This window comes from Diadema setosum, chromosome 3, assembly GCF_964275005.1.
Source record: "Diadema setosum chromosome 3, eeDiaSeto1, whole genome shotgun sequence".
NCBI classification, from domain to species: Eukaryota; Metazoa; Echinodermata; class Echinoidea; order Diadematoida; family Diadematidae; genus Diadema; species Diadema setosum.
In genome coordinates, this window is record NC_092687.1 from 29227023 (window position 1) to 29252275 (window position 25253).

A 25253-nucleotide genomic window follows, 5' to 3' on the forward strand; every position below is an offset into this window, starting at 1 on the left:
TCGGTTTTTTTATGCACAGTCACAAAACGTTTTAATAGGCTTACTATACAACTAATTATTGCATGTACGGATAAGAGGATGCATGGAATGTCTGCTCTATGCTGGATAAAACATATAGATTATAAAGGAATCCAGTGTAAAAGTTAAACCTGGTAATATTAAAAGAAAATTATGATGTCGTCTACACTATAATGTTTTACACTATTTTTGAAGTCAATTATCAATTGCAATTTAGTAATGTAAATAATTCAGAGGGATATCGTAATTCTACTTGTTACAAACGGAAGTAAGTCTCTTATCAAATTGGTTGAAGAGAGATTACGCTATAATTTGATTATAAATAACTTCGTTTTTTCTTGCTTTCATTATAAATTTCTTTATGATTTATCTCCATGTTTTATCCAGAATAGAGCGGTGATTTCATTTCTCATTGATATTACATTGATATGTTGAAATGCATCTAACTTAACACGTGTACCATTAATTGCTTGAAATGACAAGTCATTGTTCTTTGCGTTTATATTCGTTCCAGTCGCCATAAATTGTTTTCATTACACTGTTCTTATTGTAATTATTAATGTATAAGTAATCTCATGGGCTTATAAAAATGAATGGTCAAGAAGGGTTAACGTGTTGACTTATACGAATAATTAAATAAAGATATCCTGGTGTATCCAGTGATCAACACCCTTAATGAAAAAGCTTGTGCATTTGATATCACATTCACAAGCATGAACAAAATGCGATATGGATTGGCATTGAGGGTAATGCAAATTTACTCAAGCTAGAATTGTACGGCACGAGTCGAATCTAATGTGGGCAATTATATCGTATACCCCCAAAATAGCCAGTCCATATTGTTTTTTTATGAACCAGAAATTCACCCAGAGAAAGATATGTCTACGATTATTATAATCACATTTTGAATTGCATTTCAAAGACAGAAGGGAAAGACAGGAAAATTACAGGGCAACTTGTTATAACTAGATGTGGTAAGGGTACCATTCCTTGCCAAGTTTGCTAGCATTGCATGCTTGTCAAGCTTGGGAATTCTTTTCCAACAAGTGAACGGTAACATTTTTAAATTGTTTATCCAACTTCTTGCTGGCTGTAATCGCTGATAATACACGACAAATCCAACTGACGTTCGTCAACGGGCATTTAGCATTTTTCTCTTTTCGGGTGCACGTCATGATTTCGACAATCATACATCCTACGAGTGATACAGCCAATGAGACATTCAGCCCACTGCAGTGGGCACTATTCACACAGCCAATGAGTTCAACAATAAGCAAACAAGGGCCACGAGGCTGACAATTGAGCCCCGTGTTGTAATGACAGACTCGCTGGCTGTTTTTACCAACAGATGCCGTGTCGAACTCCTTATTTGCCTAGTGTCCAACACATGGGCTGTATGAATCGTGGGTTGTAATGACTCATAGACCTTTTTTTCAATGTCGAACTCATGAACTTTATTTCATTTCATTTCATTTCAATCTATTTTCATATTTCTTACATATATCATAATATTGTGTATTGATACGAAAGTAAAATAACATAATTTAAAATAGAACTTCACCGGAATGTTCAAAAGTTTGTCTTGGTGTAAACACAAGGTCTGCATACATGCGAGTTAAAATGAGATCATAATGCGAAAAATATGATGGGGCCTGCGTAAAAGCAAGCTTGTATAAAGCCGCAGGTCCCGTGATAAAATCAGATTGGGGGAAGTATTTTTAGACCATACTGGGGGATCTGATTAAAACGAACGAAGATCAGATCAAATAAGTGTTACTAAATAAAATACAGAAAGGTCACATGTTGCAACTATAACCTACTATTAGTACAACGACTGAGATTGTAAGGATTCAAGTGGGTGTGGAGGTATAGATGAAGGCGTAAAAGTATGACATAAATACATACATGGAAGGTGGGCTAATAGAAGAATTTTGTTGTGAATATAAAAAATACACACAAGGACAATAGAGATCAGGAGTCAAATTCCAGCGGGGTCCTAAACCATGCAGGCCGTGTGGCCATGGTAATAGACAGCTGCCACGCGCAAGACTTCCAACAATCGAGTGTAAAAATAAGTGCTTCACAGTGACTTGGAAAGGGAGCGCAACAGGCAGACTGATTAAAAAAATAATAATAATGTACATGGTTAGGATCCCGTCGGACTACTAATAGAAGATAGACAAGATAGACAAGGGGGAAAATACTGAGCAACAAGTACCATACAATATGCATGCCGTAACTGCTCAAAAAAAATTTTTTTTTAATTTTCGTTTGAATGAGGTCAGAGTGGTGCAGCTTATAAGTTCCGTAGGGGGTTCATTCCAGTACCTGGGCCCAGTGAACATTATACTTTTTTTTTTTCGCAAAAATTGTTCGGGTACGTGGAAGGTGATATGCATAACGTTGGCGGGTTGGATAATCATGAACTGTATTATTTGTTGTAAGCATTTGGGAAAATACATCTGGTAATTGGCCAGGTGAGAATTGGAACATAAACAGGCAAACGTTGTAAGAAAATAACTCAGGATTTTTCACAATGTTATTACTCACAATAAGTTCATTCGTGTGGGATACGTATCCAGCGTGGTTTGCAATTCTAACAGCGCATTTTTGCACAATAAATAGCGAATCGATAAGGTTTTTAGAAGCATTTCCTCACGCCAGAATCCTATAATTTAGATAGGGGGATATCAAAGTTGAATATATGCTCTGTAGAATATTACATGGAAAATAATAACTAAACTTGTTTAGAACCCCCGTATTTCTAGCAATAATTCTACTTACATAACCAGCATGGGTTCTCCAAGATAAATCACTATCAATATAAAGACCCAAGAATTTTGTACTATTGACCTGTGACAGATCAATGTTGTTGATCTTGACAGAGATAGGTAGTACAGGTGGGGAATTACTAAACAAGAATTATTGAGTTTTTTTCAATGTTTAAGGATAGTTTGTTTGCAAATATCCAAGATTGAACAGAAACAAGTTCTGCATTTATTATGTTTATAAGCGCGTCAGGATTTTGATGAGAAAAGAACAAAATTTGTATCGTCTGCAAAACAAACGAAGGAAAGGATCTTAGATGAGTTCTATATATCGTTAATACACACACAAAAAAAAAGTGGACCTAACAGGGAACCTTGTGGAACACCGCAAGAAATTAACTTAGGTTGGGAATCGTGACCGTGGATACTTACAAATTGTTTTCTATTTGTCAAATAATCAGTAAACCATTCTGGCGCCTTACCCCGAATTCCGTAATGATTTAACTTATAAAGTAAAATATCATGATCTGTTGTATCAAACGCCTTTGAAAAATCAAGAAAAACACCAACAGCATGAGATACATCATCTATAGCATGAGCTATCTTATCAACAAACTTGAGTAATGCGTGAGTTGTACTATGTTTTTTGCGAAATCCAAATTGATAATCAGTAAATATTTTTGACTGAAGAAGAAAACTGAGGGTACGTTTATACACAAGTCTTTCGAGTATCTTTGAAAAGGAAGTTAAAAGAGAAATAGGACGATAATTATTAACAAGATTTTTTTTCGCCCTTTTTTAAAAATGGGAACTACTCTGGCTACTTTCATTTTACAAGGAACTTTACCACTATTAAGGATTTATTGAATATAAAAGTAAGAGGTGAAATTATTTCGTGAATCACGTTTTTTTCCAAAAAAAAAAAAAGTGATTGCATCATATCCGGAACTATTTTTATTATTCAATCTATCAACAACCTTTATTATTTTATCTTCAACAATCGGTACAAAAAATAAAGATGCCACATTTTTATCATTCAGAAAAGAGTGAAATTTCTGGTGCGCTGAAGGGATTTTGTAAGCCAGATTTGGCCCAATGTGTACAAAAAAAAAATCCTTAAAAACTTCAACTATATCCATGGGGTCATTTATACGAACATCATCCACTTGAATATAGCTAGGAACATTATTGTCGGTATTACATTTCAACGCCTGGATTATCACCCTCCATGTACCCTTCACATCATATTTGCATTTGCCGAATTGATTCATAAAATACATCCGTGTGGCTAACCGTAATGAAGAAGTGAAGATATTACGATACAGAATATATCGGGACTTATTCATAACAGTGGGTACTTTACGATATTTATGAAACAATTTATTTTTCTTATTGATAGATTTTAAAAGTGATTTTGTAACCCATGACCGCCAAGGCATTTTTTTTTATGATTTGATTTAAAACATCTGCGACAAGGGATAACTGTATCTATAAAAAAAAAAAGGTCAAATGATAAGTTTACGCATTTTTGATTATAGAAAATCGACCAATCAACAAGTTTTAACTTTTCTCTAAGCCTATTAATATTTGACTCTGACATAACACGAAAGGCGGAATTGTGTGCACTGTCTGTCAGAGTGTGAATGTTACCAATAAGTGCATACACAAGAAAATGATCAGAGATATCCGTAACTACAATACCAGGTGAAATAGGAGAAGATAACTTGTTGACAAATATATCATCGATTAAAGTAGAAGAAATATCAGTGATTCTTGTAGGTTTTCTTAAAAGAGGAATGAAACACTTAGACAACATTTGATTAAGAAACTCTCGACAATTAAAATTATCAAAATGTAAAAGATTTAGATTCAAATCACACAAGAGAAAACATATTTTATTTTTGAAATACTTGTTCGACAAAATACCATTGAGTTATTCAACAAACTCAGATAAATTCGAATTTGGTGGCCTTTATAACTCGTCGGTGTCGATCTCGTGTGATGACCCCATAATTTGGCCGCCCGCATGTTTTGTCTGCCGATGATAGTGGGACAATTTTTAGATGGAACAATATTACCAAGATGTCTGATTAGTATAAGCTTTGTCATTTGCCCTGCCGATATTATTGTAGCATATTATCGAAATTTAGGTCTGATTTTTACATATGCATATTACTAAAACCACAAATTAATCTCACTAGATTGATAATTGATATCCATACATACAAAAAAATGGTGTTTGCTCAGCTATTCGAAAATCAGGGATGGCACTCATTTTTGGTGAGTTTATATACAATAAAATCTTACAATTCTGACTGTGCATCACAAAACAAACAAAAAGCCGCACGCTCTGATTTTACTTGAGGACTCAAAACACGTGAGTAGGGTCAACTTATAGCCAATCTGGTATTTTTGATTTATTTTTTGAAAAAGCTATTCGTTTTCTACATAGTTGTAAGGTGTGGAATCATAAAACGCATAGAAAATTGTGTTTTGAACAGTTTTTCTACAACATTTTTTGTCTTAAAGTCTGTCTTAAAGTCCCCTTTTGGTCGAGCCCACCGGAGGTGAGGGGAGACTATAAGGGATCGCCTGCGGCGTCTGTCCGTCCGTTGTCCGTCCGTCCGTTCGTCCGTCGTCTGTCCGTAACGCTACAAAAACTTCAAACTTCAAGGGAAGAGGGGTCATACAAAGTTTCACATTTTAGCCATATATGAAGGTCACCTCAAGGTCAAAGCTCACAGGCAGGGGTCAATGAACTTTTAGAGCCCAATGTTAAGTTTTTATGGCGCGTTTCTATTATGGGTCATAACTTTTGATTCCATAACTCCATTTGTGACTAAACTTGGATGGTAGATGTCCCTTGGGGAGTGGATGGTCGCCACAAGGTCAATGGTCACAAGCATGGGTCAACGAACTTTAAGGGCCCAATGTTAAGTCTTTATGGCACGTTTCTTTTTTTGCCATAATTTTTTACCCTTTTATATTTTTTTTTATCTGTGTTATATCTCTTTCTTTTTTTTCTTTTTTTTCTTTTTTTTTTGGGGGGGGGGGAGCTGTTATATCCCATTCGCGTACAATTTCTTGTACCCGAAAGGGCGAGACACATTATGGCACTTGCCTTGTTATTTCTTAAAAACATTTTAAGTGCTCTTCGATTTCAACTCTAGACCCTATACTTCAGAGCGTCTTTCTTTCTTTCCAATAATCAGATAGGCTAGGAGAGACCATTCAAATTCACTTTTAGGTCATTTTAAAACTTCAGGTCTGTGACTTTTCTGGGCTTTGTGGTGCAGGGTCACAATTAGCCTATTAGGATTATAATAGCAATACTGGATATAGCAAAAAGAATATACTGGAATATATCAAATTTAAATTAATTAATTAAAGTTCATGAGTGAGAGCTTTTTGTTCAACTTCAAGAATTAACTGTGGCTCAATCTTTCAATTTGTTCATAAGTATTCAATCATTTAATTCATTTGTTTTAATTTCATTACTTTCATTCATGCGTATAACGTGTGATTCCTATCTTTACATTGCTTACATTACTTTTAATTTCATGCGTATTACGTGTGATCCCTATCTTTACATTGCTTACGTGACTATTTTTAAACAGCCTCTATCATTGTAATCACTTAAACTTTGTTTTACTCAAAATTCTACTGTGTATCTTGTTTATTCGTTTCGGATTCATGTGTTTTGTCTTTGTCTTTGTCTCATATAAATTGAACTATGTGATTTTAATTTATGTCTCAAGGCCCCTTGATATCTTGAATACTTGGTACGTGGTGAAGACTACACTGTCAAAGTTAGAATGGCATGAGTAGTTCTAGTTAGTTTAGGCTTTTCTCTAAAAGCTAATTTTGGAGTCAGATATGATGTGGTTTTGAGAGAAGGTAATCGTCCCAAATAAAATTTTTTTTTTTAGGTTTTTCTATAACGAAGTGAACAGAGATATCGGACAATAATTGTTGATGTATAATTTCCTCCTCTCTTGTGTTGTAGCGTCAACTTTGTGAGTTCCATTTGCGTGGTACTTGACATGATTGTAGTGAAAAGATAAAAAATTGTAAATGATCTACTATCCAATGTAAAATATGTGATAATGCCATTCTATAAAAAGGATGTGTTCTGTTCTCCCAACTCACTTTGTTTATATACGAAATGAAAACAAAAATAGAATGCACAGGAAGGATGTTAAATTAGTCACTATCACAAAAAATATGAAAATTAGTACCATTTTTTAACCTTTTCAACTTTTATTCAGGGGGTATTTTCAAATGAATTGCCAATGTGCTTACATTCTCAATTTGATTTTAACAAGAGAGGTGTCAAAATGCTTCGATGCTTGTGTAAGTTTTTTTTTTTCGATTAACAACACAGCACACCATATTTGAACTATGATCTAGAGACAAAGAGTTTGGTCACTTTTACGAGGTGTGTAGTTTGTCATGGCCATGTATGTATACTGACTATTTGGGCAATTTCCAGTGTAAACGTATTATTGTATTTTTCTTGCATCAAACATCATTTAGTCATGTGAATAGCCATCTCAATCGATTGGCAATTTTACTCCGAAGAAATTTTTATTTGTCCCTGTATGTTGTGTACGTAAAAAAAAAAAGTTTAATGATTTAAATTTTAGTGATTTTCGTTGAAAATCCAAGATGGTCGCCATGACCCCCCCCCCCCCTCCCATGAGACACGATTCTTTTTTTCTTGGGAAGGAAAGATAATGAAAATAGACACTCCAGGGGTTACAAAAAGTTAGAAAGTTACAAAGTTAGTTAAAAAAAGAAAATGTTTTCGTAGGGTGCATGGGGACCCCTATGTCTATTGGTCTATTATTCGATTTTTTATTTTTTTTGTCTATCCATTTGTCGTCATTTTTTATTCATTTTACGTATTTTTTTTGTTTTTTTTGCACAGATATCAGAACTTAAATTATCCTTTGAAAGCTTGGATCAGTCCTCGGTGGGAGCAAATTTGGTTCAGTGGGTGTGTACTATGCCAAATCTATTCACCTTCAGTCTAAAGTGCGACTACTTGGCCGATACTTTCATCTCAACAGCTGCCGACTTAACATCGTCATGCCAGGTATGTTTAACTGAAATTGTGTCATTTACGCAATAGGCATAAGAAACAACGGCATTGATCATACAAACAACGAACATGCAAACGACAGTGACGGAATCACAAAAATGACATAATAGCGACTTCCTAATCGTGATCTCCTCAATAAGTGACACGAGCTTTCTTTAGAAAGAGTCGTCATCACACAAAATCACGTTTAAAACGTACAAAATACAAACGGTACACAAATGGGAAAACAATGAAAATGTCCACTATCCATACTTACGAATTAAACTGAGTGTTCAAGTCTTTCAAGCAATTTTCTTATATAAAGTCTGTTGAATTTATGAAAAGACTAACTACACCTTTATGAATTTGAAATAGTAAATTCAAATGATCAAACCGTTGCAATATATATATATATATATATATATATATATATGAAGAGTTTGTTCACAAAAAACGATAAGTCCATTTTTCATGAAAATCAATCGGCATATACAGTGATTTAAGGAATGGTGGGACCAATATGAAGATAGTTATAATCAGTTTATAGCAAAATGCATATATGACTCGGATTATTTCAGTCTAAAATCAGTGTTTTGCGGAAAAAACCGATAAGGCAACTTCTCGTTTTATTGCAATATCCGATAAGTCCACATCAACCAACCAGCATGTCGTATATGTGTCAGGTGATTTCATTGATTATGCTGTGTTATGCATGTTGTACAGTAACTATGTAAGACTATATACACGCACGATACGGACTCCAAAGAGCATGCACGCTGCAGCGCCAGCGTCGCGGCTACTGCGTGCTATCTAAATAATCGTGTATGACAGTAAGCTTCTACAGGCTGCCAAGCTTTCGTCCAACCCGGGACGAAAACGGAAGCGCAAGAAATGAAATATACCGTTGCTATGGCAACGCAGTTTCCACACATTCGAATCATGGTGTCCTGCTTCCCTTGTTCCAAAGAAAAGCATGTGTGCCCTATTGCGTGAACACTGCTACAAAAGTACTGTGATCCAAATATTTTGTCCTGATTTATTTTCATGATATTTGGTTGCCATAGCAACGCAGTTTTAAACACATTTAAAAAACGTCTTCACCAACACCATTGACTACACCAATGTGTGTGTGTCAAAGTACGTGAGCATTTTGCTTAAGAAAATTAGGACATTCTGCGATTCACAATATTTTCCCGAGTTATTGCCATAATATGTCGTTTATATATCATTACCATAATGTGTTGTTGTCATGGCAACGCAGTTTCAAACACATTCCAAAAATGTCTTGCACATCTTCATCTTGACACTAGTATTTGTGTAACAAGCTTCGTAAGCATTTTGATTGAAAGATGAGGAACTTTTTTAGTCCCTGATATTTCCCTATCAATCGCCGTAAAAATATGCTGTTACCATGGCAACGCAGTTTTTGAGCCATAAAAGAATGTGACTTGTACATTTACCAAACGCCAATGTGCGCGCCAAATTCCATGATCATTGCTGGAAAAATTCGGAAGTACCTCGATTACCAAAAGCCATTCAGTGATTTATTGCCATAATATGCCGTTACCATGGAAACGAGATTCGACAAGAATGAAATGTCTTACACAATTCCATCCCAAAACCAATGTGTGTGTGCTAAATTCAATGAGCATTGCTAATTACTTGAGAAGACTTGCAATGCATCTGTTTTTCTGCGAGCGGTGGACTTATCGGCTTTTGCAACGAAACGAGAGGTGGACTTATCGGTTTTTGCTAGAAAACACATTGAATAGTACAAAATGTCAAATGTTTCCCTCTGTGTAGATTTCTAAAAATTAAATTTTCTATTACGTAGGTGACCGACATCCAATGATCTCTACATCATTCGCGTTCTACGCCAACAGAGTGTGACGAAAAATCGTGATTTCAAAGAATTGAACAAAATGGACTTATCGGTTTTTGCCAACAAACTCTTCATATATTTAAAGGTGACCGTGCATAACAAAAAGAAAAAAAAAAGTCGTACCCCTTGATTTTACGTGAGGACTCAAAAAAAGTCAATATTAGGTTTTTCATATTTTCTGAAAGAGCTACCCTTCTACCTTATTCTTTAGTTTGGGATCATTTAATGATTGGGAAAGTGCATTTTGAGGTGTTTTTCTACAACTTTTTTTTTTTTTAGAGAAGCGAGATCAGGTATGTCTTTAGAGGCTCCTTTTCATTTCTTGATAACCCTTTGCACGCTCTTCACTTTCGGGTCTGATAACTTTTGAAGAGGTAAAGCTACTGCTTTTTAAAGTTGGCATTAATCATGGACAGAATATTCTAATAGAAAACGCTCAATTTGAACGGAATCTGATAATCCCTTCATTGCTGTGGTTTTACATCCTGCTTTTTGTTCCATTCATCGCACAGCTAGTACGGTTTGGAAAAGATTAGAGTGTGTGCTTTCTTTTTGATATTTAGATAGGTTTGACAGCATTCAAACATACATTCCACATCCGGTTGCCAATTGATTGCCGGCTTCCAACTAGGCCAAATGTGAACTGTGCATCTCACATAGTACGTATGTATCCCGTCCTGCATCTTCGAATGCTGTCAAACACAGTTTTATACACATGTTTCTGGTTAAGGATGCTACTCATGTGCTCTGTACTTTTTTTTTTGTGCCTATGTTCCATTTATGTATTATACATGCACTCCTCAATTTAATTACTATTATGGTTTTTATCAATATAGTTATTGTTTATATGGTTGCCTGTGCCGTCTTCACATGTGTGAAGAGATTTGCAAGTGTGTATGTGCGTACATATTCTTATCTATATGTACGTGTGTGTGTGCAGATGTTTAGTCATACGTGCTTGTAAGTGCTTATAATTATGCTTGTTTGTGATTGTATGTATGTATGTTATATTATGTAAGATCGATCCATATATACACTACTGTTAGTGTTGTTATTTTCTGCCGTCTCTGCCTCTATCATTGTTGTTATTAGTTTCACTATTATCCTGATCATCATTATTTCTTGTATATAATATCCACGTTCTGTATTTTGCCCGATTTGCCCTCAGTCTTGATAAAGGGCAGGGCCCGAAAGCTCGAGAAGTAAAATCAAATTTTGAGGATTCAAAACCTACGTCTACCACCTCTTCTTTACTCTCGTTATACATAAGTTCACCCACGTTATAACGAAATTCTCGGGACCTGCAGTTTTCTTGTGTGAGGCCGAAATTTCTTTATAACTGAACAAATACAGCGTATGATGAAAATACGCAAACCACGCCTATATTGAATGCCGATGTTATTCATTGAAATGCTGATTATACGCTGAAGAGCTACAAGTATATCAAATGGAGTATTATCTTATTAATTTTACATTAAAGTGAAAGCATACAGTTGAGGACCTGAATATATATAAGAACGACCCAAGTCCAATTTTTGGCCAAATTCAGTTTGACATGGGAAATTGTAGCTTACGCAAGGACTCATTTTGTGTATAAATGATAAATCCTAATTACCCCCGGAAGTGCCTGAAATGAATGAGTTAAATCTTATATTAATGTAAGAATGAAATACTTGGGTCATTCTTATTATTCATATTATAGCGTCTTCTCTCATCCTTCTCTTACCTCTACGGCAAAATATCATGTATATGATTCAAAGAACGACCCAACTCCATATGATTCAAAGAACGACCCAAGTCCATCACACAAAATGGCCTCTCCACAATTAATGTAAATGTTGATTGTCATAATGATGTATGTTCTAATTTTTATAATACAATGTTGCCTTCCCATCACAGTTAATTAGAGTATTATTGGACAAATAAAAAAGATATGATTTTTTTTTAAAGTTTACTCGAAATGGTCTTCTATGGACTTGGGTCGTTCTTATTTTCAGATACTCATATATATATGACTGTGCATCGCAAAACCAACAAAAAATCCTACCTACTTCTATTACGTGAGGACTACAAACAATGAACGGATCAACCAAATCAATTTTGTGTTTTTCATATTTTCTGAAAAGCTATTCCTTTTCTAAAGTATTCCTAAGTTTGGGATTATAAAATAACTGGGCTGTTGTGGTATCAGCATTTTTTCTACGACCCTTTCTATTGGAAAGTAGTGAGATTAGGTATGTATCACACAACCCTTTTTATTTCTTGTAAATCATTTGCCAAGTTTGCACTTTCCCCATTTCAACCCTGATAACTTTTAAGGATACTGCTACTGTTTTTAAAGTTGGCATTAATAATGACGAGTATGTCTTAATAGAACATATTCAATTTAAATTTAATCTGATAATCCGATCGTTGTTGTTTCTCCGGTGGTTTGCCTCCTGTTTTTGTCCTCTGCATCGCATATCTAGAGCTGTTTGGTCAAGATGAAGTGGACTCTGCACTTCAGATCCTTTTTTTTTCTCAGTTCACACTTTTCCATACCATAGTTTGTCATTTGTTCTCCAATATTTACGTAGATCAGGAAATTCTTTTTGAATTGAGTTATACATCACTTTACAGCTTATAGCCTGCTCTTTCAGAATCTGCCCTTTACTGAAAATCCATATCTGGAGACTTTTTGTTGTTTTTATGATGCACGGTAATAATATTAAATATACATGGAAGCCTATACGTACAATAAATGTTTCTGTTTTGCTTCTCCAGATACGAAAACTGGAGATGCTTCAGTGCAACCCAGAAAGTTCTTATCATAAATCCTCAGCCGGAAAAAACTTGGCCAAATGGGTTTGTACTATGCCACATCTGTCAGCCTTCACCTTGTCATGCTTTCAACTGTCACATGAATTCATCTCAACAGCTGCCGCCTTAGCTGCATCGTGCCAGGTATATTACCGTCGAATTTCAAACACATTTACTATTGAAAATGCTTGTAAAGTTATTGTATTGCGATTGATATGATATTCATATATTTTATTATTATTATCATTAGTATTATTGTCAATATTATTCTGATTTTGATTATTATTTAGTTTCAGAAACAAAGTATCATTTGTGACCGTGCACCTCAAAACGAACATAAAGTGGCACACACTGATTTTGCGTGAGGACTGAAAATAAGTGAAATGGGTCAACCTAGCCGAACTTGACTTTCTCATATTTTTTGAAAGAACGGGTCTTCTTTTACATTATGCTAAAATTTGGTATCATAAAACGGGCAGGAAAGTGTGTTTTTTTAGCAGTTTATCTCGAACATTTTTTGGTAGAATAGTATGATTAGGTGTGTCTTTAGAATCCCTTTTTCATTTCTGAAAAACCTTGTCCACACTCTTCACTTTCAACTCTAATAACTTTTGAAAGGATAGTGCTACTGCTTTGAAAGTTGGCATTTATTATGGACAGAATGTGCTAATGAGGCATGCTTAATTTCGTTTTAATCTAATAATCCCTTCATTGTTGTTACTCTGGTTTACTTCCTGTTTTTTTGTCCCATTCATCGCACAGCCAGCACGGTTTGGTAAAGATTAAGCGCTTGAATAGACACTGTACTTCAGAGCCTCTTTTCTCAGTTCACACTTTTAATGAGTTTGTGCTTTCTTTCCAATATTTAGATAGGTCAGGAGAGTCCATTTGATTTAAGTTATGCATCATTTTAAAGCTTAAAGTCTGCTCTTTCAGAATATGGTCTTAACTAAGAATTAATGTCTGGCGACTTTTTGTTTGTTTTGAGGTGCAGGGTCACATTTGCTGAGAACAATTCTTTTCTTGGAAAGGAAAGGATTACCTTTCACAGACATCGCTACTGTTCAGTATATCTTTAATTCCTCCTTTTTTTTCTTAAGCGTGTACAAGTATTCCGGCAGTTATCCCGTCCCTCTTCTAAATCACCAAGCCTTCAATGCTCCAAAATAAGATTCTTTCTGCCCGTCAATAAAGGATGGACAGGTTGGTAATCCACCTGTGCAAAAGCAGTCAAGCAATACATTTTCCCTTTTCCACGGCTAACTGCCTGTGCTGTCAAAATATCGATCGGACGTGAGATATAAATAGAGAATATGCTGATTGGCTCGCAGCGTCTTCTTTTTTCTACACTATGGCACCCGAATGGGGTCTGCGAAAGTCGAAATCTAGCGAGCTAAGCCTTGATGGCCTACATACGTCTTCATATCTTCATACGAGCTACAGCGAAACAAGCGCACAACTCAATTGAGAAAAAGGTAACTTAGACAGAAACGCACGCAGTTTTGATACAGAAGTAGATGACATATGGAAAGAAGAAACTTTTAAGTTTTATATTCATTCTTTCTGGTTAGCATTACACAAATAAACATGGATTTAGGCAATGAATACAGACACTCTTTTCCACTGGTATACCGGGTTCCGGTATATGAGTTGACGCCACGGAAACCTGGTTTACTAGGTTTCCGTAAGTACTATGTTATTCGTAGCTTTAAGTAGTTTAGAAAACAAAATCCAATATAAAAATGAATAAAATATATTAAAGGACGAATCGTCAAGAGGTATTAAACTGTGGAACACCTCCTGATTACGGTCTTTTTAAAACAGTGGGTTTGACATTTTTTCGCTAACAAACACACCTCTATGACGTGACGATTTAAGCCTATAAAGCCCAAGGGGGGCACATTGTGCCCCCCCCCACCAGATTTTCATTTGCCACTCCTTCCCCTTTTATCTGATTTCAACCAAATTTAGTGACTTTTCCTAAAATCTTATTGCAAACATTTTGATATATATTTTAGCTATATTTGATGTCAGTGGTTGCCATGGCAACCATAAACTGACAAGCATGTAAGTCAGATTTTGCATCTTTTTTTTTCTGTTTCCATCTTATTTAACAGCATTACAGTGGACGAACTCGGTGTTTCTTGGTTGAAATTTGTTGGAGGAGCAAAATTTGAAGTGATTATGGTCCTGGAAATATTTATTTCCTTTGTTTTTATGTGACAAAGGCATAAAACAATAGATATAATAGAGAAAACAATATTAAAAATGGTATTAAAAACAATAATTTTTTCTAAAGATTGCCCTTCTATTTTGTGATATTTTGATTCCCTCACCGAGGTTATGCCTCTAATATCATTAGTTTATCATATTACCAATTTGCAATCTTAAAATTCCACTATTGTGCAAATATGAAATGTCATAAACATACATGTACACATGCCAAACATTTCATCTGAGGTCTCATATTTTTTGACGCTTTTTATAGCCTTTTTTCAGACCAATCAAATTAAATTGTTACATTGTAGTGACACAAAAAAAATAACTATAATACACTGTTTAACGGACAACAAAACGTTGTGTGCAAAATATAGATAAAACATACATCAATTGTACACATTTGACATGATTCAGTCACAAGTCTGAATAAAGATTTTATATAAGACACATTAAAAAAAAAAACGTGAGAGGTGATGGACTTACAAAATCTTTAAAATGTATTCTATTGACCAGTTATGAACATCATAATGACTAATATCTCCCTGGGTCTTATGCAAGTGGATATTCATAGCCAGATAATATTTGATTAAGTTTTAATGGTATGAGGATCAGAGAAAATAAACAAGTGGAGCGGGCAAAAGTGAAAACACCGGATATTCAAATCATTTTAAATAGATTGACTGAGGTAAATACAAAAAGAATATATATATATATATATATATATATATATATATATATATATATATTGTTAACAAGATGCAATAGTTAAACCCGGTATTTCATGAAGTATAATTTTTCCATTTCGCGTAGTGTAATGTCAATTTGTCCTTTAATGTTGCTTTTTCATATTCAGACTGTTTTGAGGCGGCGATTGCCCTACATATATCTTCACAGGTTGGAACTCTTCCAATTTTACGATTAGTGTAAATCATATACTTAATCAAAATTAACACATGATTCAACAAGGCATTGAGTTTGACATTTTCCCTGAATCCAAGTAAAACATCCAGCCAATTTATATTAATAAACTGAGGAAATTTTAGTTTATTTCCTACCTCGTTCCATATTCGATAAACTAAAGGACAATCATAAAATATATGATAATATGTTTCGACCTCTTCCCTACAAAAGGAGCACAGATTTGAATGTGTTATTCCAAACCTGGTGAAGTTTATCATTACAAAAAATAACATTGTGCAGAAGCTTATACTGGAATTCTCTCAGCTTCCAGTCTAGTGTTGAAATTCTAGGAATAGAGAAACAGATTGCGTTTGCCGATCTATCCATGTTTAAAGCTAATACTTCTGGGTGTTTGGAAAGGAAAGAATCTTCAATTGTACCAATAAAAATATTGTAAATCATTTTTGAAGATACTGACACTAAGGGGTACACTTTTTTGTTAATATTAAGATTAATTTCAAACACATCAGCAGGGTTATCATTCAAAATATGATCCCTCACATTACCTATTCTCGCCACCTTCCACTCTGCTGGAAAATTATTGTACAATTCATAAAGAGAAATTAAATCGTCTACATTAAACCCTTTCTAATAAAATGCGCCCCTGATCTAATTTTTCCACCTGCATCAGTAACGTGTTTAACTTGAAAAACATTAGCGTTTATTAATTTTTCATTAAAAGAAAAATTCCTTCCTGAAATAAAAGTGTTATTAACAATTATTTGATTTTCATTGTGCGTTTCTTTAACAATAACATTCTTTCCTTTCAAATAATTCCAAATATCTAAAAATTCTAAATACAAATTCGGCGATTCAATGTTTAATAACCGTTTTATTATGTTTTAATAATTACAGTGAAAAATTAATCTCCCTCCCACTTTCTTAAATACATATTCAAAAAAAAAAACTGTTTCCACTTCATATTCTTATCACCAGTTCTCTAAAAAGTCTCTTAATCTACATTACGCGCTGGGCATACACCATGTACTTAAAATTCAGCATTTTCATTCCCCCATTATCATAATTCATATACAGTATGTTTCTCTTTATTTTGTCACGACCATTCCAAATAAAATTAAAACAAATCGTTTCTACCTCTCTGAAAACCCATCGAGGTACTGACATTATTGAAGAAACGTATAATAGTTTAGATATAGCAAATACTTTAACCAGTTGAATTTTCCCAAAGAGGGTCAAATCCCTTTGCTTCCACCATCCCAACAATCTTTTTATTTTACTCAAAATTTCTTTATAATTCATTTCTTCTTTAACATTAATATCTAAAGAAAAATATATTCCTAACACTTTAACTGTTTGAACCAATTTGCCCAGCGTTATTCCAGTCAGGTTATCATTAATCTGACTAGAAGACCCCAGTTTCATAATATATGTCTTATCCCTATTTATTTTTAAACCTGATATGTAATAAAAAGAATCCAATATATTATCTAATCTTTCTATATCACGTTTTTCTTTCACAAAAATTGAACAATCATCTGCATACATTACTATCTTTGTCTCCATATCACCAATCCAAATACCCTTTAAATCTTTTTCATTTCGAATAAACAATGCTAGTGTTTCTATAATCAACAGAAAGAGGTATGGAGACAAGGGATCCCCTTGCCTTACTCCCCTGTCTATTTCGAAGTATCCCGTGGAGAAGGCTCCATTCATAACACAACTGATTGCATTATTGTATAATACTTCTATCCATCTACAGAAATATGGACCAAAACCATATTTTGTCATTAATAATTTCATGTAAGAGTGTGAGACGGTGTCAAAAGCTTTCTCAAAATCGACTGTAAATAAATAATGTTGAAATGTTGACATGAATAGCGCCCCCATGTGGTGACCTTGACAAATTTCAACCATAACAAATAATAAGATTCCACTTGCTTATCATTTGTGACAAATATGAAAATGATTGGTCTATGATAAGACATATAGAATGGGGATAAAGAAACTATACAGAAAAATCATGTTTTTAGCATATTTCCTATGTATTTCTTTATATTTTGGAAAATAGCGCCCTTAATGGGTGACCTTGAGAAAATTCAAATGTACGGTCGTGTAGAGTGTGAGTTACTCTACCCATGTGCCAAATATGACGATGATACATCAAATAACAAAAAAAAAGGTTATATAGGGGGGCACAATGTGCCCCCCTCCCCCGCCCCTTGGGCCTGCGAGGGGTCAAAATAGTTTGGGCTCAATAGGGTTAAACTGATTTTGAAACTTGGTAGAGAATTGAAATCAATACTTTCACATAATGACCATTAGAAGTAAAACACCCCGAAATTCCACAGGTATGTTCTTCGAAAAATGGCATGGTTGACAACCTGGGGGGTGTTTCATAAAGCTGTTCGTAAAGTTACGAACGACTTACGAGCAACTGGTGATCAGTTCTTGTGCTGAATTATGGAAATTCTGATAAGTATAGCACATCAGAACTGATCACCAGTCGCTCGTAAGTTGTTCGTAACTTTACGAACAGCTTTATGAAACAGGGCCCTGGCCTTTTTTTATTATTACTTATAAAATAGCATAATAGATAGTCTAAAATCTAATTGAAACAAACACGTTTGAGCATGATATAATATAATATGTCATTTGTGTGTATTTGCACATGATGTGCTCCATATTTTGCACCTGTAAAGCAAAATTATTGACAAAGTAAAAGTTCTCTTAAATTGACATAAAATTCCAGTTATAACAGAAATTAATAAGGTTATTTTTATAAACTGATGAAATTTATAATGGCAACACGTCCTCACCGCCAAACCGTCGTATATCCCGATTTTTGGTCACGTTTTCGATTTTGAGATTTCTAGTCACTTCGACTGTGTGGCGCCCAGGCAAGTGCTAAGACTTATCTTTCTTTTCCTCTGTATTACATGTATTATGCATTCTTTCTTTTTTTTTTTTGGGGGGGGGGGGGGGCGGCGAGGGGGCGAGCCCCAGCCCCCTCAAAACACCGGTTACGAGGGCCCTGTTATAGATCACATGATTACAAGTTCTTCCACAACTTTACACTCTTATTGTGTTTAAAAGAAATAAAGATCCTATAACCGTTAATCTGAACCAGAAACGAGAATTTGTCAAGACTGTCAAATTAGGCGATCCGTTCCGTGAAGAATTAGCTCTGATTGCATATATATATATATATATATATATATATATATATATATTCCTACAACGAAGGTAATTTCAATTTCAATCGAATCTTCGATCTCATCGCAACATACAGTTAAATCAAAAGGATAGCACAATCTCATAGCCAAATGTGTCAGCTCTACAACATATCAAAGTTTAGGAGAAATTCACCAACAGATAAATGAGCTACTGCTCGATGAACACTCCAGACAGTCATGTCAATTGGCAATTCGAGAAAAGTAAAATGGACTGCCATAGAGATATCGTAAAGACAAACAAGCTACAACATACTGAAATTTGGATGAAAATCGGCCATGGATAAGTGATATACACACGAGCGAATTTTGAATTTCATGACGTCATTTTGAAATTGCACTCTCGTTATTTTATACAGGAATTTGACAACTTAAAACAAGTGTGAAAGCATCAGCGACGCATGGAATGATATATACAACTTGTGTCCATTCTAGAAATATTTTAAGCTGATATAAGCAGTTCGCGTAATTGCGCAGTTTGTGTATTTTCATCACTTCAGTTTTCATAATATATAATTACTATACAGTTCAAAAATGTATACTTTCCTCAGTTTGTTTTGTTTAGCTAATGAAACCTCATTATCTGTCCCTAAAGAAAGTGAAATGTCTGCGCTCTTGTAAAAAAAAAACAACAAACAAACAAAAACACTGAATTTTAATGGAAAAATTGAAGTGAATTGAATACATTCTGATCCGCAACAATTCTTGAAACTCTTTATATCAGATAAGCGTAACAGAACATCCATGAGCGACATCATGCGTACGGGTCAGAACGTAAAACGCAAATTCGGTATGGGAAAAGGAGATGTTGCTTAAATTATTTTCTTGCAATCGCCTTTTTCAGTTGCTGTTTTGTTTCTACTTTATTTGCATGTTGCTTATTTTCATTTTACCATCAAACTTGATATAACAGTGCATTCTTTGTTATTGTTCTTTCTAACGATGAGACTTCACTGTATTTGTATTTCTCGATTCAATATTTTTTAGAAAAAAAAAATGAATATGTCTGAGTTTTAACAGCATAGCATTTTTTAACCACTGAGCTTGTAGCATATTCCAATAATCGTTTAAATAATGTTTTACGGATTTTAAAGAGAAGAAATTCCTTGTAATTATCAAGTGTGCTATTTTGGAGCTAGATTTAGGTTGCAGTTCCTTATAGAACATTCATTATTCCAAAAGTTCATTAATGCAAAATTGAAATAAGGTTTGTTATTCCGAAGGTTAGCAATTCTGAAAATTTAATAGGTTTTTTATTATTATTATTCCTAAGTTACATTATAGTGCACGAATAGTGAAATTAGGTTCGTTTTTGCGACGGTTGTTATTCCAATGACTAAGTGCTTCGTTATTTCGAACCTTCCATAATCCGATAATGAAACGCATTTCGCTAGTCCGAAAATGAGTAAAGATGAGTTATTCGGAAGGATTATTCATCCCAAAATGAATCAAGATTAGTAAATGAAAAATGAGGTATAAAGTCTGTAATCCCGAAAATGAAATAATCTTTATTTAATGAAAAATACGAAGTTGTATTTTTTAAGACTGTCAGAATATTACGCAATGAAATTGAAAGAAAACGCGCAGGCATACACCCATACATATACACACAGTTATGTTTACAAACACACCCGACACACTTACCTTTTGACTAGCTTGAATACAATCTGAATCTGTAATAGTGCATAAAAAGTATTTTCCCAACTCCCCTGTATAACTTTCCACATAATTAGCAAGACGAGAATTACATGACGTAGAAAAGAGGCCAGTCGTGATAGATCAGTCCCTACCATAGATATACAGCGTGTCCCAGAAAAAACGAAACCGAGTTTCATTGCAATTTTTTGCGATCATAATCATATATTTGTTTTATCAGATATGCATGAATGGAAAGATTTACTTCTCTTCTTTCATTTGATGCACAACTCATTGTTCATAATTCATGCATGGCTGAGTTAGAACAATAGAAAGTAATGCTAATAAATTTTCATTTGCACGAGCAAATGGCGACTTTGGATGAGTTTTTAAGGCTTTTTCGGCAATCCTTTGTAAAAAAAAATGAAATCGTGGCCTTAATAACCATTGTTTTTCCTTTCAAATGATATCTCATGCGTAAAAAATGATCTACGGCTACTCGAAAAAACTTAATTTGAAAATATGTGTCCATTTTTACTCAGAAAGATGGATAGTAATCAAGGAGTCAGTTAGCTTTCCCGACGCCTGCCCGACTTGGCAGATAACAATGGCCTTCATGCTTCAATGAATTTACACAAACACGAAGGGAGGGGTTAAAAGGGAATGTTACAGACGGTTCGGAATAGGGTCATAAATTAGCACATGATCCAACCACAGAGCAAGTGTGTTCATCAGCGGAATGTGAAGGGAGATGAAAGTAACTAAAAAAGCCTTCCGAGCCCTCCCCCCCCCCCACACACACACACACAAAAAAGAACAAAACAGAAGACAACTTTTTGCCCTGCACTTGTACCTTTGAAATGTTAGAAGCGCAAGTTCAGTGATAAATAAAGCGAAGAACACTCTTTTTCTTCTTCCCCTCCCCCTTCAAAAACTTCAAAACCCTGTCAGTGATGAAGGACTAAGCACGCCTGAGGCAAATGTAGAGAGGAATGAAAACAGTGAAATAAGTTTAAGGTATAAAATCATCAAAATGTGTATCATTGTTGCTCGATTTCCCGTAGCCATTGGACTGCGTGCAACCTGAGAATACTCACGATATTAGTCTTCAATTATTGGTTATGTCTCATAGCTTATTCTAAATAAATGACAACAAAGGGCTGTCCGTCTCATACAGCATCCTCTGTAAATACCCCCTCCCCCGACAACATTCACTGTAGCACTGCGGTTGTTTTGTGTGAATTCAATGGTGCAGATGAGCCCATTGTCTAATGCTATGTCGGGAGAGCTGAATGCTCGTTTTCTTCGACTATCCGTAGAATCGGCAGAAATGAAGCATGCTTTCATACAGATTTTTCTCAAGCATGCGTTATTCATTTTTGACGCGTAAGGTCTCATATAAAAGGAGAAAATATGAATATTTGGGTTAAGAACTTTATTTTTCGAAAACGTAACGTTAAAAGTCTGAAAAATTCACTTAAAGTCACCATTTGCGCGTGCAAATGAAAATTTGGTAGCACCACTTTTCATTGTTCTTACTCAGTCATGCATGAACAATGAACATTAAGTTGTACATCAAATGAAAGAAGAAAAGATTATCTTTCCATTGATGTATAGCTCGTAAAGAAAATGTATGATTTCGATAGTAAAAAGTTGCATGGAAACCCGGTTTCGTTTTTTTCTGGGACACGCTGTATATATAAGAACACTAGAGCGCGGACTGCGTGTGGCGCGTACGCAGTGCTCGTGTGCCGAGTTGAAGAGGCCGCGCGCCATCTTTGTCCGGGCAGCGCAGTAGTAGTGGGACACGTAATAAACACATATACACAAGCGCTCAAACACGTATTAAGGCCGTGTCACACCAGCCTTACGTGCGACTTGCAAAGAACAATTTTGACTACCCGGGGGTCCCCGTAGATGATCCGCACATGACAGACAGTACCTAGCATGTATCTCAAAAATAGTCGCCCGGAGGTGCGCACGTATATTTTTTTACCCGCAACCGTGTTTAGGCCCTGTCACACCTTTCCGGGCAAGCTACTCGGGCTTGTTACGTGTAGGGATTTTCTAGCATACCGGACATTCCTGAGGGCGGAAAAGGATTTGTGCGAGTCATGTGTCTTACTTGCTGGACGCGTTATACTTGCGAGTATACTGTGTGACCTTTGTACCAGTCGCGTGGGGGCTGACAACTCATTGAAGGAATTCCTCTAATGGAATGGCTGAAATCTCACAGAATTTCATTATCTTGGCTGCATACGGGACTGCGAAGTACCTGCGTGGGAATTGCCTGGGAAGTACTGCCGCTAAGGGTCTCCTGCTGGCGTTCTGCGTGGACCTCTATGGGCATTCCCGCGACTCACCCGGAAAAAGTTTTGGTCATGCTCAAAACTTGGCTGCGGTTAAATCGGACTGGCGTGAGCACCTCCGGGCAACTACGCGCTAGATACTGTCAGATGCGGACCAACTGCGGAGAGCTCCGGGGAGTAAATTTGTTTCCCCGCAAGTCGAACCGCAGAAGTTCCCGCGTACGGTATGACAAGGCATGAATGAAAATTGCAAACATTCTTGTTCGCCCGCTGAAAATCTTCTACGTGCTGGAAACTACCTCCTCGCCACAAGCCCGCGTAGCTCGCCCGGAATGGTGTGAAACGGCCTGAAGTATACTTTATTATGCAATGTATGATGGGGGGTTGTGTTTCCGGACACCACGTACTTGTCTTTCAGGAAGAAGATGAGGGGGTCATAGATGAGAGAAGGAAATATCTCAGAAATTTAAATTGCTAGCAATCTCTTCTTTTGAGTGGTAAAGAAAATGACAATTAAACAAAATTTTACCTTACTCTCCACGAGGTAATGCTTTCAAGCCGACCAACACGACCCGATGGTCCATGCAATACAAAGGGTTCTCTTGATCTCCAGACAGCCGGGTGCCCCTTGTGATATAATACTTACCGCAGTTACATCAAACTTTCCTAAGCTGAGTCAGTCTTTGTACTGTGAAATAAATTCATTCACATTGTCTGGGATGGGTTGCTGCTCTGTTTGCAATTAATAATCGTCTGATTATTCCCCATTCCACAACATTGCCTTGGTCAGTAAATGTCGCTTGGACGCTTGGTTGTTTTTGACATTGGTATTGTGATGACATGCAGAGGGTTAACAGAGGTCAGACTTTGCATGCACAACTATTTGTGCCCGTGTTTGCTCAATCCGGTTTCCACCACGGCCTATCTGTCACTGCTAGTGTTACAGTGTGACATTGCTGAGTTCCAATCGCTCATAGCTCAATCGGAGTTGAGAACTCATATGTCTTTTAGATAAAAACCCAAACATCGTGTCTCACTCTATATAACAATGAAAACCTCGTAACTCACTTTCAAATATCAAGAACAAAATATGCACAAGTAATTTCCAGTCTTTTCGGCAGTAAAGTTAACAAATTTAGAATTCTACTTTTCGTTGTCAGAACGCTCGATGTTTTGCGACGAGAAAGATTTTCAGCACTCCTGAAAATTGATGATTTTTTTTTAGATACAAGGTGTTATCAACCTACCGACGATATATTTGTTAGGTTTTTAGTGAATATGAATTTGCCAGATGCTATGTTTTAAATCGAGATACAGTTAGCCTAGTTCATCGTAAACAAAATTTATGAAAAATACAAAATCGAAAGTTAAAAATCTCTAAAGGTGTTATAACAAAAGTCAGTTTTCGAGTCTAGTTTTCTTTTTGAATAATCTCCAAATGTATATATTCTACTTCTTTTATTCAGTACGCCTAAGAGAGGTAGCTGAATTATATATATATATATATATATATATATATATATATATGTGTGTGTGTGTGTGTGTGTGTGTGTATTTGGTGCGTCATCACGTTACCCGTGTAAAGTCCTACATTTTAAGGCACTTTGCTGTCTTTTACATTAACAGTGGTATTACACGCTGTTATTAAGCATACGAAAATTGTAAATGTAAACATGTTTCTGCTTTCTTTCCTTCTTTCTTTCTCTTTTTTTTTTTTTTGTTTCCTGAGTATATTATACTTGTTGCTATTCAGTCAGACCGCAACACCCAATAATTCGCTCGTATTTATTCAACTCGTATGCAAGCCCACTCGAGGCTTGCATACGTAATGCGCTGCAGAAGGGGATTTTGTCCTTGGGCTTTCGGCAACAAAAATACACCTTATATTCACAAATATGGTGGTCAAGTTCAAGGAAAATATGTAAGCTATCGTCACATGTTACTCAAATTATTGTAAATGAAAAATATCATAGCGTAATTTGAGCTTGGAAAATGATGAAAAAACTAATTCGTATTGTACACGTTCAAGACGTCAAAAGAATACCAAATTCACCTTGCGTCTCAATGAAAATGCATTATTTGGTAGTCCATCTCTTAATCTTTGTATTTATGTAAATATCTTGACAATTTGTTGCTTAATCCGGTCAGGAACCAGTAGAATATGGATCGATGTCAGTGCTGGTCAGCTTGAAACTGTGCAATCTCAAGAGTAAGCTCTCTCATTAGACAGCGCTTGCATTCAGCGCTTGCATTACGTCATTACACTGACAACGGTTTCATGCCACGTGCGTGCATAGCACATGCTTGCATACAGGCACGCGTGTAGTTCTGTGCGTGAACGACAGACTATAAGCTTGGTATTGGCCCACAGCGCGCGCCAGTCGC

General features: G+C 35.6%; 1 protein-coding gene across 1 annotated transcript in view; it reads left to right on the top strand.

Annotated features, from left to right (window-relative positions):
- The window catches only part of LOC140246758 (uncharacterized), a 146118-nt gene that overhangs the window by 77359 nt on the left and 43506 nt on the right, over positions 1 to 25253 (top strand). Inside the window, exon 8 of the mRNA XM_072326094.1 lies at positions 7717 to 7884. Within this exon, the coding sequence (XP_072182195.1) occupies positions 7717 to 7884 (168 nt within the window). The remainder of the gene's footprint in view (positions 1 to 7716; positions 7885 to 25253) is intronic.